A 17048-nucleotide genomic window follows, 5' to 3' on the forward strand; every position below is an offset into this window, starting at 1 on the left:
TAACTAAGCGTTGGTTTTTTTGAGAAAGTATTTATTTGAAAATATTTTTAGACTTTGAGCAATGTCTTCCATATTCCTAAATAATGAAAATAAATGTCCAACTATGGATACCATACCAGTGAGTCAAAGAATTTCAAGAATGCAAGTCAAGCTTGTTGACGTGAGTCTCCTAATTAATCAAGGAGATTTACTTCCTTAATTAATTAAGGGATTTACTTTCCTATTTTTATATAAATGATAAATCATTGTACAATTAGTAAATACTTTCCTAATTATTTACTGTATCTAATTCCTTGTAAAACCCTCATGTAAACTCCTATATATACCTCCTTAAGGAGAAGAATAAAACTCAACCCAAAGTATTCAAACCATATTCATATTTTAGCATGGTATCAGAGCAATCGATCCTAGGTTGCCTGTAAACCCTTATCTCAAATTTCTCATATTCAAATCCAAAACCCTAAATCAATTTCCTCATATTTTTCCCCAAATCCAAATCCCTCAAATATAAAGTCCTCAAATCCTCTTATCAAAATCCCTACACACATACCCTCCAATCTTATACACATACCTCTCAAATCCAATTCATGCATCAAATTCATACATCAAATTCCTCAAATCAAAATCTCTTACATTCTCATATCACATTTTACTTCCGCTGCAATGTCAAGAACCCTTACGATTCTCCCCTTTATTGCAGACTCAAAGAAGTATGCAGTCAATCCTGCTGACCTGGCTACTCTGACTCATGCTTCTATCGCCACCACAAAAGGTTCTACTTTTCATACATCATCTCAAAAATCTGCATGGATTATCGACTCGGGTGCTACGGATCACATGACTTTTGATCCTAGCCAACTTATTAGTCGCAAATCATCCACTCTGTTGGCAGTGTCTAATGCTAATGGTACCCCCTCCCCTGTGGTTGGGGAGAGCTCTCTATCTCTCTCTATTTCCCTACATCTGAATTCTGTATTACTTGTTCTATCTTTAGACCATAACTTGTTATCTATTGCACAACTTACTACTACTTTGGGATGTACCGTAACATTTTGGCTGAATCATTGTGTTTTTCAGGACATCCTCACATGAAAGACGATTGGTTGTGGTACTTGATGGGGCAAACTCTACTACTTGGACTGGGCACCAGATAATGAGGTTAAGGTTGGTCAAGCTTTCAGAACCAGTGGAACTCGTTCTGAGAGGGAGAGAGACAAAATTTGGTTATGGCATAAACGTCTTGGGCATGCCTCATTCGGTTATCTTAAGAAGTTGTTTCCATCATTATTTTCCTGCCTTGATGTTTCCAACTTCCAGTGTGATACGTGTGAATTGGCTAAGAGCCATCATGTCCCATTCCCATTAAGTTCAAATAAGAGTTTGGTTCTGTTTTCCCTTGTTTATTCTGACGTTTGGGGACCTGCTAAAATTGCCACTCCGACAGGGGTGCAATGGTTTGTTACGTTTATATTGTACACGCATAACTTGGGTTTCCCTTCTCAAAACTAAAGGGGAAGTCAGTTCCAGGTTTCAACAGTTTTATCAAATGGTAGAGACTCAGTTTCATGCCCAAATTCAGGTTCTTCGTTCTGACAATGGCAGAGAATTTCTCAACCATGATCTTAACCAGTTCTTACAAGATCATGGCATCATACATCAACGCTCATGCCCTTACACTCCCCAATAGAATGGGGTGGCTGAAAGAAAGAACAGACACTTATTGAAGTCATTCGTGCCTCTCTCTTTGGTGCCAATATGCCATGATCTTTTTGGGGCGAAGCAGTCGTCTCTGCAGCATACCTTATCAATCAGATTCCCTCTAGTATCCTAAATTTCCAAACACCACTTCAAACACTTCACCACCATATCCTTCCACCCCAAACCTGGAACCCCGAATTTTTGGTTGTGTTGTATTTGTCCACTTACACGATCACCAATGGAGTAAATTGGATCCCCTAGCCGAAAAGTGTATTTTCAATGGCTATGCACCTCATCAGAAAGGATACCGGTGTTATCATCCTCCTAGTTAGAAGGTCTTCACCTCCATAGATGTTGTGTTTTGGGAACATGACTTACATTTTTCAACAGCCCATGAGGAGAATTGAGAATCCACCACTACTCCAATTCTCGATTTTTTTTCCCCAGGACGTCACTCTGCATCAAAATGATCAGTTGCCAGTGGAAAGCAACCGGTCACCTCCCCTTAGTTCTTCAACTACAGAGAACTTGCTTCAAAATGATTAGTCGCCAGAGGAAAACAATCAGTTGTCTCCACGCTGTCAAAATCAGGAGGAGGAAATTGAACCATTTTATGAAATTTTGCCCGCTTCAGCTCCAATACTACACCAATCACTTGCTGAGGAAGTCATTCAGGTAACATCTTTTCTTGAAACTGATAACACTAATGAAATATCCCATGATGATTTGATTTCAGAAGGCACAGAGCCTACATATTAGCTTCTAGAAAGGAAGAACCGTGGCAAACCTCGAGTACAATATGAAGCAGATCTTAAAGCCAAAGGAAAATACCCCATCAATAATTATATATCTCTCAGCAGATTATCAGAGTCACGTGTGCATTATGTGAAGCAATTGGCTGACATATATGTCCCTAACAGTGTAATTGAAGTACTAAACGACCCAAAATGGAAAGAAGCTATGAATGAAGAAATGTGAGCTCTCCAAAAGAATGTTACATGGGAACTCGTGCCCTTACCTCATGGAAAGAAGACAGTAGGATGCAGGTGGATTTATACTATGAAACTCAAAGCAGATGGATCCGTTGAAATATATAAAGCTAGATTGGTGACGAAAGGGTACACACAGAGATATGGGATAGACTACAAGGAGACCTTTGCCCCAGTAGCCAAGATTAACATTATTAGAGTCCTATTGTCTCTAGCAGCAAATCTCGATTGGCCACTACATCAGTTTGATGTCAAAAATGCATTCTTACATGGAGACTTGGAAGAAGAAGTATATATAGACTTACCCCCAGGATGTAATTCAGCTCATGACAAGAAAAATCAAGTTTGCAAATTCAGAAAGTCATTATATGGGTTAAAGCAATCTCCCAGGGCATGATTTGGCAGATTTACTAAATCTATGAAGAATTTTGGATATACACAGAGTAATTCAGATCACACCCTGTTCTTAAAGCGTGATGAAGGAAAACTTACTACATTGATTGTTTATGTAGATGACATAATCATAACTAGAAACGACGCAGAAGAGCAACTAAAGTTGCAAAAGTATTTGTTTCGGGAATTTGAGATAAAGGATTTAGGTGATCTGAAGTACTTTCTCGGAATTGAAGTAGCAAGATCAAAAACTGGTATAGTTCTGTCTCAAAGGAAGTATGTAATGGATCTACTCACTGAAACATGAATGCTTATATGTAAGCTTGCTGACACACCCATTGAGATGAATCACAAGTTGTGATATGGACCAAGAACCAACCAATAAGGAACAGTACTAACGCCTTGTTGGAAGGTTGATATACCTGGCACACACAAGACCAGATATTGCATATGCTGTGAGTGTGGTTAGTCAGTTTATGCATTCGCCCAGTGTTTCTCATAAGAATGCAGTTGATCGAATCTTAAGATACTTAAAGTCAACCCCTGGGAAAGGATTAATGTTTTCAAAAAATGGAGATATTGAAGTTGTTGGATACACAGATGCTGATTGGGGCGGTTCCATTACAGATAGACGCTCTACTTCAGGTTACTTTACATTCGCGTGAGGTAACCTAGTCACTTGGAGGAGTAAAAAGCAAAATATGGTTTCTCGGTCTAGTGCAGAAGCAGAATATCAAGGAATGGCTCACAGAGTTTGTGAATTATTGTGGATTAGAAGACTCTTGACAGAATTGGGCTTCAAGTCAGAAAAGCCAATGGAGTTGCATTGTGACAACAAGTCAGCTATCGATATTGCCCATAATCTAGTTCAACATGATCGAACCAAACATGTTGAGGTGGATATACATTTTATCAAAGAAAAAATTGAGAAAAAGATCATCCGCCTACCATTCGTAAAATCAGAAGACCAACTCGCAGATATCTTAACCAAAGCTATTTATGGAATAGTATTTCATGACTCACTTACCAAGTTGGGCATTTGTGACATATATGCACCAATTTGAGGAGGAGTGTTGACGTGAGCCTCCTAATTAATCAAGGAGATTTAGTTCCTTGATTAATTAAGGGATTTACTTTCCTATTTTTATATAAGTGATAAATCATTGTACAATTATAAGATACTTTCCTAATTCTTTACTGTATCTAATTCCTTGTAAAATCCTCATGTAAACTCCTATATATACCTCCTCAGGGAGAAGAATGAAACTCAACCCAAAGTATTCAAACCATATTCATATTTTAGCAAAGCCAATATCAAAGAATTTCTTTTAAAACTCTTGTCATGGATCCTTTGTTCCAAAATTTCAGGTTCATCTCAATATCCTATTCCTAAACATTATGAAAAAAATATTAAATCAATTTATAATAATATAATATAACTCTTATTATAATAATAAAAAATTAGAACCCCCTTGAATAATGGGCCCAAGACAATCGCATTGACTGCCCCTAGTCAGGGCCGAAACTGCAGATTATCGAAGCACGTTTTCTTTTTCCATCGACAACAAAACCAAACACTAGAAAGTCTATAATTGACTGGCCGCCAAACAGTTTTAGGTTTGAAGATTTACAATTATTAACATAGGTCAGAGAATTCACCTAACTTAATTGCTTTGACCACAGGGATGCTCCATTCATAGTATAGAGTCCATTATTAATGTGTGTGCCATGGACTTTTTCCTAGGACTCATCAACCAAAGATCAACTAACATTAAGATAATCTTAACTAGTAGAAAACAGAGAATTAGAGACACGTTTTTAGGTTAGTTGGCCTTGCTTTAACATAAAGATCAAACGGCACTATCATGTCCAGCCTTGATATTGTTGTCATATGACAGAGCCACACAAAAGCAAGAGTAATAAATTATAACGCATGCATACACTTCATCTAATTCAAAGATGAGTTCCATGGCAGTACGAGATAGGCCTCATGTTGTATGTCTTCCAGTTCCACTTCAAAGCCATATCAAGGCAATGCTTAAGTTAGCAAAACTCTTCCACCATAGAGGTTTTCATGTGACCTTTGTCAACACAGAGTTCAACCACAAGCGCTTTCTTCAATCTCTTGGACCCAACTCCCTTGATGGCTTGCCTGATTTTCGATTCGAAACCTTCCCAGACGGTCTTCCAGTCAGTTCAGATGAGGATACTTCCCAGGACATCTTTTTGCTTTTTAATTCAATGCGCGATAACTTCTTGCCTCTGTTTCTTAACCTCCTAAAAGAACTCAATGACAGAGCAGCTTCCGGCAATACCAACCCTCCAGTGTCTTGTATTGTTTCGGATGGTTTGATGCCGTTCCCCATCACAGCTGCCGAAGAACTTGGAATTCCTATTGCAATGTTCTTTACTATTTCTGCAGGCGGCTTCATGGGCTCTAAACAGTATCCTGCTTTGGTGGAGAAAGGACTTGCACCACTCAAAGGTGAAAGAAACTAATATTGAAGCACTTGTTTACATTTATGATTCTATATATTGCTTGTTTCTAAAGAATAGATTTGTATATATTGCTTGTTTCTAAAGAATAGATTTGTGTGCCTGATCAAAGCTTAATTTTTAGATGAGAGCTATTTCACAAATGGCTTTTTGGACAAGGTGATTGATTGGATTCCAGGAATGAAAGGTATCCATTTACGGGAACTTCCGACAGTGTTTCACATTACAAATCCAGACAACATCTTTTTTAAGCTCACAGTGGAAACAATGGATAGAGTAGATAAAGCTTCAGCTGTTGTTCTTCTTACATTTGATGCATTGGAACAAGAGATTCTGGATGCTCTCTCATCTATGCTTATCCCACCTATTTATACAATTGGTCCTATTGAATTACTACTTGTCAATCAGATACCAGAAGACCCTTTGAAGTCTGTTGGCTATAGTCTATGGAAAGAAGAAACTGAGTGCCTCCAATGGCTAAATTCTAAAGAGCCAAACTCGGTTGTTTATGTGAATTTTGGCAGTCTAGCGGTCATGACACCTGAACTTGTTGTTGAGTTTGGCTGGGGACTTGCAAATACAGATTATCCCTTCTTGTGGGTAATTAGGCCTGATTTCGTTGCTGGCGAATCGGCGATTTTTCCACCTGAGTTTGTGGCTGAAACCAAGGGAAGGGGTGTAATAGTAAATTGGTGCCCACAAGAGCAAGTCCTTAACCACCCATCAGTTGGAGGGTTTTTGACACACAGCGGCTGGAATTCAACCATTGAGAGTTTGTCTGCCGGAGTGCCTATGATCTGTTGGCCACTCTTCGCGGACCAGCCAACAAACAGCTGGTGTACTTGCAATCAATGGGGCAGTGGCATGGAGATGGATAAGAATGACAAGAGAGAGGAAGTGGAGAAGATTGTTAGAGAGTTAATGGAGGGAGAGAAGGGTAAGACAATGAAAAGTAAGGCCATTGAGTGGAAGAAGCTAGCAGAAGAAGCAACTGGTCCACAAGGTTCTTCATCCACAAACTTGAACAATTTAGTGAATCAAATGCTATTAAGAAAAATCTAGATCTTATATCCATAAGAATGTGTTAATTAATTAAGTGTATGTTATTGCTGGTCTTAATTTAGAACTATAAAGATGTCTTGCAAGATCTGCATTTGCAGTCCCTCCCTCTTTACCATCTATCTATAATTTCGTTTTGCTCATGAACCAATGCTTAGCTTGGTTCTACTTTCTTTCTCAATTTAATATTGATATACAAGAGAAAACTAAGATTCTGACCAAAAAAAAATTAGCAGCTATTGAAAAAAAATGGATGGTGACAAACTAGCAAATAATATGTGACCTTAGCTCTATTTTCTTATTTAATATTGATATACCAGGGAAAACTAAAATATTATCACAAAAATATTTTAGGAATTAGGTTTCTGATTTTTATATTTTAATTTCAATTTTGTTTGGATCTAAAAAATAGTTTGGAGTTCGATACCAAAAGAGTTTTAGATCCTAAAATTAGTATTTTAAAATGTGATAAGATAAGGTGCAATGCGGGAGTTTCTGTATAATACAATTATATAATTATATTGATATGGACTAATTAAAATTCGTTAGATTAATCGAGTGGTTAATATTATCTTAAATACGCATAAATGCACCAATACTATTCAATTGAGATTTTAAAAGACTATTTAGGTATAAAAAAAGTCTTGCAGATTTAAGAAAAATGTAATGACTTATAGAATTTTATTTATAGATTTTTATAATCAAGATTTGAGATATGGTTTGGTATTTATACTTCCTACTAAAAAAATCTCACAAAATTCAACATTTAAAAAAATACCTTCGAAATTAGCAAATTTTTTAATACCATAAAACTTTTTGTTACTTGTTTAAAGTCTTAATTGAATACCACTAGATTTGGCCACTCTCTTTTAAAAATCATAATAGTCCTAATGGAAACCACAATACTTGTTTAGATAATTTAAAAGTCTTAATTGAATACCACAAGATTTATTTATCCCAAAATAGTCTTTTAAAATCCCAATTAAATACACTAAATGCAGAAGCTCGGGATTCAATGGCTAGTAAAGGAGAAAAGATTCGTGCTCAAGTGGTTGAGTTTTGGATTGGCTTTGCAAGATTAGTTGTTTTCTTGAATATGATATGAGATAGGACCTAAACTTGTATGCCCTCGTTTCATTTTTCAATATATTCATGTGGCTTTCTTTGTAGCTTTTGATTGATTACGTTTCTTTGTAGCCATATGCTGTTTTTTTATATATCATTTGTTAGTTGGTGGTTCTTGACTTTGTCTTAACACCAAACATAAAAAAATAAATTAAAAAATAAAAAATTTGTCCCAATGAGCTGAAGATTCTGACAGAAACTAAGATTCTGACAAAAATATTTTAGTCGCTATTGGAAAAAAATGGATGGTGACAACAAAATTACTATAAAATGGTGGTGGTGGTCCTCTATGTTTGCAAAACTAGTATAAGGGAAAAGAGTCGTGCTCAAGTGGTTTGTTGCCTTTTTTTTTTTCTCGGTTGCATGAGTTTCGGATTTGCAAGATTTGTTGTTTTCTTGAATTGAATATGACATGAGATTGGACCAAAATTGGTGTTTGATAAGGACTGAAATGTTGTTTGCATGTAATGTATGGCCCTCGTTTCATTTTTCAATTCATGTAGCTTTCTGTCTTGCTTTTGAGTGCCTTATTAGTGATTGATTCATATACGTCTGTATAGTAACATACAAGTTACAAAATTCTAACAAATAATGGTGATCGCAGATATAGGCTTAGTCAAGTTAGTTAGGACAGATTGCCCTATATTCTGCATCCGAGTTCGAATTCTCTTCCCTTTAGTTTAGACTAAATTAAAGTAAAATATCATTTCTATAAAATAAAAATAATGGTGATAATATATATTCAATGATATCTCTTGGTGCTTTTAGGTTGTCTGCCATTTGCTGTTTTTTTATATATTATTTTTCAGCCTAGTGGTTCTTGATTTTGTCTTTCTTGCAGCAGTAGAAAAAGGAACAAATCCAGCCGTCCATTACTGTCGTATAACCTGCTGACTCTTTCTAGGCTGCCGGGTCTCCTTGTCATAAGTCAGACATGGCACGAAAATGTTGTTAGAACTATAAAGTTTTACTGCATTTGTGTTGTGAGTGCAAATATTGTTCATATGTGCATACACTGACTGTACACACAATCTAAGATGAGCTCCATAGAAGTTCAAGGCAATAAGCCTCATGCTGTATGCATTCCCTTTCCAATTCAAAGCCATATAAAGGCAATGCTGAAATTAGCAAAGCTCCTACACCATAGAGGTTTTCATATAACCTTTGTTAACACAGAATTCAACCACCGCCGCTTTCTTAAATCTCTTGGACCTAACTCCCTCGATGGCTTGCCTGATTTTCAATTCGAAACCATTCCAGATGGTCTTCCAGCTTCAGATGAGGATGCCGGCCAAAACGCCTATTTGCTTTGTGATTCCATCAGAAAAAATTTCTTGGCAGTATTTCGTAACCTCCTTTTAAAACTCAATGACATGGCAACTTCTAAAAATATTAGTAATCCTCCAGTGACTTGCATTGTTTCAGATGGTTTCATGACTTTCAGCATCACAGCTGCTGAAGAACTTGGAATCCCTGTTGCACTGTTCTTTACTATTGCTGCAATTGGATTCATGGGCTGTAAGCAATATCCCACTTTGGTAGAGAAAGTACTTGCACCACTCAAAGGTGAAAGAAGTATTCATAATATTGAAGCAGTAGAGCAATTTTTTGCTAAATTTCTTCTTGGTTTTTTTCAAAATGATGATTAATTTTTTCTTGACTTGGGTGTTGCAGAGGAGAGTTATTTAACAAATGGCTTTTTGGACCAGGTCATAGATTGGGTTCCCGGAACGAAAGCTATTCGTTTAAAGGATCTCCCAAAGTCCTTTCAAACTACAAACCCCAACGACATCTTGTTTAAATTAACCTTGGAAGCAATGGACAGAGTTGATAAAGCTTCAGCAGTTGTTCTTCATACTTTTGATGAGTTGGAGGCAGATGTTTTGCATGCTCTCTCATCAATGCCTCCACCTGTTTATACCATTGGCACTCTCCGGTTACTTCTCAATCAGATACCACAACACCCTTTGAAGTCCATGGGATATAGTCTATGGAAAGAAGAAATTGAATGGTTCCAATGGCTCAATGCTAAGGTGCCAAACTCGGTTGTTTATGTCAACTTTGGCAGCATAGTGGTCATAAAATCAGAAGATCTTATTGAGTTTTGTTGGGGACTTGCAAATAGCAAGCTTCCCTTCTTCTGGGTAGTTAGACCTGATCTGTTAGTTGGTGAATCAGCAATTTTGCCACCTGAGTTTGTTGCTGAAACTAAGGGAAGAGGTTTGGTAGCAAGCTGGTGCCCACAAGAGCAAGTCCTTAGCCACCCATCAATTGGAGGATTCTTAACACACAGTGGTTGGAACTCAACCATTGAGAGTCTTTCTGCAGGAGTTCCCATGCTCTGTTGGCCATTCTTTGCCGAACAACGAATAAATTGTGTCTATACTTGCAATGAATGGGGCATTGGCTTAGAGATCAATAATGATGCCAAGAGAGACCAAGTAGAGAATGTTAGAGTACATTGTTTTAGCAGTTTGTATATTTTTGGGAAGAAGAAAGAGATCACAAAGAATGTATGAGGGAGAGAACGTTGCTCTCTTAGAAACTTGTAGATAGATCAATTCGTATTACACTCTACATGTATGTAAGTGTGTGTGAGAGAAGAATCTAATTCTCTAACTGATTTACAAAAGTTATTCAATCCTAGCCTTTGATTCCATCATCCTATGAGATGATCCCACTTGTCATGATCTGATACTTAGATCCTAGGCTAGCTAAGAGACCACTTGGACTATGATCCAATGGCTCAAATTACATTAAGGAAAAAAATAAAGCTTATAGAGTGAAACATAGACAGACTTTGTAACTTTGGCTCCAAGGCATTCAGCTTAAGGGTTTACACATCAACACTCCCTTCTAACCCTTTAGCTGATTTCACACCAAGTAAGTCTCTTAGATACACAAAACGATCCTTGGACAAAGCCTTGGTTAGGATGTCTGCAAACTGATCTTCTGTTTTGCAGTAGATTAGTTCAATCTCCTTTGCTTGAATAGCTTCACGAATGAAATGAAACTTTCGGCTAATATGTCTGGTTTTCTGGTGTAAAACTGGATTCTTTGCCATTGCTATGGCAGAGGTGTTATCACACAAGATTGGTGTACCTTCCACTTGCTCTTCTCCAAAATCTTCAAGAACAAACCTTAGCCACTTAGCCTGTGATGTTGCTTCAGCAGCACTAACGTATTCTGCCTCTACAGTAGACAAGGCTACTGTATTTTGCTTAATGGATGCCCATGAGAACATACCAGATCCTAGTGTAAATGCATAGCCTGAGGTACTTCTTCTATCATCTTCACTTCCTGCCCAGTCACTGTCACAGTACCCTATCAAAGTAGCTGACTTCCCTTTTATGAACTCAATTTCAAAATCCAGTGTGCCCTGGATGTATCTCAATACCCTCTTGGCTGTTCCCATGTGTTTTCTAGTAGGATTATGCATGAACCTAGCAAGCAAGCTAGAGGCAAACATTATGTCTGGTCTTGTAGCTGTCAAATAGAGCAGGCTACTTACAATCTGTCTATACTCACTCTCATTTGCTGCCTCACTACCATCTTCCTTGCACAGCCTCTCACTTGCAACTAGTGGAGTCACCACAAACTTGCAGTCCTTTAAACCAAACTTTTCAATCACCTTCAAAGCATATTTCTTCTGATGAAGAAAGATATGTTTCTCTGTTTGTATTACTCCCATCCCAAGAAAGTGATAGAGCAGTCCAAGGTCAGACATTTCATAATGTTGCATCATATCATTTTTGAATTCTTTAAGTAGCTTTGAGCAACTTCTAGTATAAACAATATCATCCACATAAAGAGAGACAATAAGAATACCTGAATCTTCATTAGTTTTGACATAGAGTGTTGCTTCACTAGGACTTTTCTTGAATCCTGCCTTGTTGAAGTAAGAGTCTATCTCATCATACCAGGCTCTAGGGGCTTGCTTTAGTCCATACAAAGCCTTGTTCAACTTATACACTCTGATTTCTTCATTTTCCTTCACAAAACCCTGTGGTTGCTCCACATAAACCTCTTCCTTTAACACTCCATTCAGAAAGGCAGATTTTACATCCAGTTGATATAAATTCCACTCCTTCTGTGCAGCAAGTGCTATCAAGGTTCTAATGGTATCCAGTCTTGCTACTGGAGCAAATGTCTCATTATAGTCTATTCCAGGCTTCTGTGAGCAGCCTTTTGCCACTAATCTGGCCTTGTTCTTCTGCACAGATCCATCTAGGTTTAGTTTCGTCTTGTAGACCCATTTGACACCAATGATTGGTTTACCAAATGGTCTGTCCACTAGTGTCCATGTGTTATTTTTCTCAATCATTTCCAGTTCAGCCTTCATTGCATTTCTCCATGACTCATCAAGGTTTGCTTCTTCAAAACCTTCAGGTTCAACAATGCAAATGTTGCACTGAGACATGATTTCATTTACACTTCTCCATTTCTTTGGTGTGTGGTCAATGGCTTGTGAGCTTCCACTTATTCTCCCATCTTGCAGGATAGAGTTTTCAACCATTTGAGTTGATATGTCCAAGTCTTGACTTGGTTCATCTTGCACTGTGGTTCCTGCATCCATTTGCAGTGGTGTGTCCAAGTTTAGACTTGGTTCACAGTTCTGATTTTCAGTAGGCATAGGAACTGTTATTTCTCCCTCTTGTGCATTATCCCACTTCCATAAACCATCCTCATCAAACTGCACATCTCTGGACAGAATTATCTTCCTAGTGCTTGGATCAAATAGCCTGTAACCTTTTTCACACAGTCTATAGCCTACAAGAATACACTTATGACTGTTTTCCTCAAGCTTGTGCCTTAATGCTGAAGGAATTAGCACATGACAAGGTGATCCAAAAATCTTTAAGTGTGCAATTCCTGGTTTTCTCCCAGTGTAGGCTTCAAAAGGTGTTACTTTGTTTAGAGACTTAGTAGGACATCTATTTAATAGATAAACTGCAGTATTTACAGCCTCTGCCCAAAATTCATAGGGGATACTCTTTTCATGCAGCATGGACTTTGCCATTTCAACTACTGTTCTATTCTTCCTCTCGGCTACTCCATTTTGCTGAGGGGAGTATGCCACTGTTAACTGCCTTTGAATGCCAACCTCTGCACAGAAACTGTCAAATTCACTTGACAGAAACTCCCCACCCCTGTCACTTCTCAAGCCTTTTATCTTATACCCACTTTGCAGCTCAGTCATGGCTTTGAATTTTCTAAAACACTCCAATGCACTTGACTTGTTTCTAATAAAGTACACCCATGACATTCTAGTGCAGTCATCAGTGAATAGCAGGAAGTATTTATTTCCTGAGATTGAGTCTGTTTTCATTGGTTCACAGATATCTGTGTGAACCAATTCCAAAGGGTATGATGCTCTCCAAGTAGACTCCAAGGGGAAGGAATCTCTGTGTTGCTTTCCTAGCATGCAGCCTTCACAAACCACTGAGACTTGATCCAAATGAGGTAGGCCATGAACCATGCCCTGATTCTCAAGCAGTTTTATGCTTCTCTCATTTAAGTGTCCTAACCTCTTGTGCCATGTCTGCAGGCAGTGAGAAACACTTGCTCTTAAAGCCAACTCACTTGCAGGCATCATTGTAAGTGGAAAACATCTGTTATTGGTCATTTGAACCCTCACAATCAGATTTACTAGTGACTGATCATCATAAACATTCACCATATTCCCTCCAAACACAAGATAATAACCATGCTCCATCATTTGCCCACCACTGAGTAGATTTTCTTTCAGACCAGGTACAAGCATTACTTCTTGAATGTGCTTCTTCCCCAGCTTGGTTTTTATCACAAGAGTTCCTTTTCCTGCCACTGGAACTACCTCTCCAGTCCCCATCTTGACTTTAGAAGTCAAATTCCTTTGAATATCCACTAAGAGTCCCTCATCTCCTGTCATGTGGTTACTACAACCACTATCAATATACCATGAGTGATTCTTTTTCACACCTGTTGCAGCATTGCACATATAGAACAAAGTACCTATTTCCTCCACCTGATTTGCATAGTTCACCTTATGTGCATATTTATTTCCATTGCACTCTCGGATCATATGCCCAAATTTTCCACATCCATGGCATTTAGGTTTGCCTTCAAACCAGCACTTGCCAGAATGCAGCTTATCACAATGTTTACAGGCTATTTTGTTACCATCACTTGACTTCCAGTTTTTCTGAGATTTTTGGTCTCCAGAAAAACTGCCACTCTTAGGATTCTTCTCCTCAATATTCAGGCTAGCAAAGGCCCTTTCTGTAGAATTTTCAGTATGGCGATCCAATCTGAGCTCAAAGCTCTTCAAGGAGGCAACCACCTCTTGCACTTCCAGAGTTTCTAGATCCTTAGAATGCTCAATCACAGAACAAATAGGATCATAAGATTTTGGCAAACTAAACAGCAATTTCTGCACTACTCTCTCCCTAGATAGTTCCTCACCATAACTCTTCATGTGATTCAAGATATCAAACAATCTAGCAAGATATATAGATAGGGATTCACTGTCTTTCATGCGAGTATATTCAAACTCTCTACGCAATCCTTGCAGTTTTACATTTCGTACATGTTTGTCTCCTTTGAATTCCAGCTTCAGAATATCCCAAGCTCCCTTTGAGGTCTCCTCATTCACAATTCTGGGGAAGAGTTGATCTGAGACAGCACTTTGGATCAATCCAAGTGCACGAGCGTCCTTTATCAGAAGCTCAGCCATTGTAGACTTCTCAGCAACCTTAGTCTCTTCTATCTCCTTTTCCTTCTTTGAATCTGAACCATTGCAGCCATGTTCAACCAGATCCCACAGTCCATGAGATTTCAGTATTATTTTCATCTGAATGCTCCAGAACTCATAGTTTTCTCCATTGAACACTGGTGTGCGAAGCTCAGAAGTGCTAGATCCTGTCATGTGAGACATTGGATTCAAGAAATCTCAGCTGCAATCGTCGAAAGAAGCTCAGAACCAGCTCAAATCAATTCCTCCTCCCTGTTCACAGATTCACACCCAGCTCAAGTGATCAAACTTGGCTCTGATACCATGTTAGAGTACATTGTTTTAGCAGTTTGTATATTTTTGGGAAGAAGAAAGAGATCACAAAGAACATATGAGGGAGAGAACGTTGCTCTCTTAGAAACTTGTAGATAGATCAATTCGTATTACACTCTACATGTATGTAAGTGTGTGTGAGAGAAGAATCTAATTCTCTAACTGATTTACAAAAGTTATTCAATCCTAGCCTTTGATTCCATCATCCTATGAGATGAGCCCACTTGTCATGATCTGATACTTAGATCCTAGGCTAGCTAAGAGACCACTTGGACTATGATCCAATGGCTCAAATTACATTAAGGAAAAAAATAAAGCTTATAGAGTGAAACATAGACAGACTTTGTAACTTTGGCTCCAAGGACTTTGGCTCCAAGGCATTTAGCTTAAGGGTTTACACATCAACAGAGAAGCTCATTAAAGAGTTAGTGGAGGGAGAGAAGGGTAAGAAAATGAGAACTAAGGCTATGGAATGGAAGAAACTAGCAGAGAAGGCCATCAGTCCTGATGGTTCTTCATACGCAAACTTAGACAATTTAGTGAATCAAGTTCTATTAAGAAAAGGCTAGGTGCTGTCCGTATGAACTTCTTATTGGGTTGGGTTTGTTGTTGGTCTAAATGTAGAGCCTAGAGCCTAGAGGCTATCATCTCTACATGGATCCGAATCTTCAAATTATTTTTAATCCGTTTCAGATTCTTAGCGCAAGTTGTGGTTGTATTCTTGCACTCCTATGAAGGAGAGTATATTCCAACATTATGGAAATGTTATTTGCACATCCCATATTTAGTAGCCATTTTCAACAATATTATTAATTTTGTTTTATAATATGAAACTTATTAAACAAAAAATTATGGTGCCATGGTGCCTGTTGGAACCGGTATCAGCCACTCTATTTAAACACAAGTTCTAGGTCTGTACAATTACATCAAATTCGCAGAGAACGTTCATACCATCATTCATGTATAGCCTCAGAGATAAACACACAAATTTCGCTAGAAATCAAAACCCTAATGCTAGGACTTTGATTTAAGTAGTTGTATCCTAGTGGAGCAAACTCCTGGCAAAATACAAACATTGAGCAGGATGAAATTCTGTTTGAAATACATTGCAATTCTGCAAGCCTCTATCACTATTTAACATACCATGAGACTAGAAGAGACCAGAAGAAGCTAGTAAGCTACATCCCTTGTGAGTGTGTGTGGTGGACCACCATCTGCCAAATGAAAAGTGATAAACAAATTCACAATTCATAAGAACATTATGGCCATAATTCATATGAGTGACTATGCATCCCTGACATGTGTGTTTCTGTCAGTGTTGTGTGCGGGTGCATACATGGACGGGGTTGGGCAGGCAACAGCCTCCGGGATTTTCAATGAACTAAGCTATTGTCTCTCTCTTTCTTAAGAAATGCAAATTTATTAATGCAATTGGCTGATCCCAATCACAATGAAATTTAGAGAGAAGAGAGGAGGAGGCAGCACCATACATATGGATACCAGGCTTCATAGCTAAGCTATGGAAAGACTTTGGCAAGAAAATAAAATGCCATATCTAAACCTTGAAAATTTACTTTCTTACACAGAACTTGAAAGACTCGCAGTCGATCAAGCTTGAGAGAAGTGAGAAAGCCAAAGCCTTTTTCTCGTCACTTCGCTGTCGATCCCAGCTCCCTCTCTCTCTCTGTCGATCAGATCCAACAGTCGAATGGGCCTTTGGCTATGGGGATGAGTTTTGGACCGTTGCATGTAAAGCATATCTGAAATCTAGTCAATATTTACCCTTAATGCTCTTTGTATTCTGCCAGGGTAGAATCGACATTATCCATTCTTTATGTTCGTAAGCTGACCCCAAATGAGCAAGCCCAGGTCCCAAAATCCAAGCCGAAGCCCTTCACCTTCATTGAAACTAGCCCCTTGGCACACGTTAATACATGTGCCAATTAGTTTTTTTATTTTTTATTTTTTATTTTTTAGAATTAAGAAAAGATAACATGGATAATTATGTTCTATAAAAGTAAGACATATTATGTGATTTTGTTTTTAATTTTAATTTTTTAATATTAAAAAAATGTGAATTTACCATATTATCCTCATATTAATAATTTCAATTCTTAACGTTTGAATTAACCAATGACATTTTTTGGTATTTTGAATATTTCACCATTCTCTGCCTTTCGTTCTATATATGTAGATGCTTCTTTTTTTTTTTCTTTTTTTTTGGTATAGTACATGACTAAAGG

The 17048-nt window shown here is 37.9% G+C and overlaps 2 protein-coding genes across 2 annotated transcripts; both read left to right on the forward strand.

The window, feature by feature from the left end:
- LOC109948334 (7-deoxyloganetin glucosyltransferase-like) lies at positions 4947-6739 on the forward strand. The gene is made up of 2 exons (XM_020561096.1): positions 4947-5565; positions 5701-6739. The coding sequence occupies exons 1-2, from the start codon at positions 5040-5042 to the stop codon at positions 6636-6638; spliced, it is 1464 nt and encodes a 487-aa protein (XP_020416685.1). The 5' UTR covers positions 4947-5039; the 3' UTR covers positions 6639-6739.
- On the forward strand, positions 8604-15586 carry LOC109948335 (7-deoxyloganetin glucosyltransferase-like). The gene is made up of 3 exons (XM_020561098.1): positions 8604-9326; positions 9435-10210; positions 15219-15586. Exons 1-3 carry the CDS (start codon positions 8798-8800, stop codon positions 15372-15374), a joined length of 1461 nt encoding a protein of 486 aa, XP_020416687.1. The 5' UTR covers positions 8604-8797; the 3' UTR covers positions 15375-15586.

This window comes from Prunus persica, chromosome G3 (assembly GCF_000346465.2).
Source record: "Prunus persica cultivar Lovell chromosome G3, Prunus_persica_NCBIv2, whole genome shotgun sequence".
Taxonomy (NCBI): Eukaryota; Viridiplantae; Streptophyta; class Magnoliopsida; order Rosales; family Rosaceae; genus Prunus; species Prunus persica.

Coding starts and splice junctions, on each gene's coding strand:
- LOC109948334 (XM_020561096.1), top strand. CDS start 5,040: ATGAGTTCCATGGCAGTACGAGATAGGCCTCATGTTGTATGTCTTCCA. Junction 5,566..5,700: donor AGGACTTGCACCACTCAAAG/GTGAAAGAAACT, acceptor CTTAATTTTTAG/ATGAGAGCTATTTCACAAAT.
- LOC109948335 (XM_020561098.1), top strand. CDS start 8,798: ATGAGCTCCATAGAAGTTCAAGGCAATAAGCCTCATGCTGTATGCATT. Junction 9,327..9,434: donor AGTACTTGCACCACTCAAAG/GTGAAAGAAGTA, acceptor TGGGTGTTGCAG/AGGAGAGTTATTTAACAAAT. Junction 10,211..15,218: donor AGAGAGACCAAGTAGAGAAT/GTTAGAGTACAT, acceptor TCAACAGAGAAG/CTCATTAAAGAGTTAGTGGA.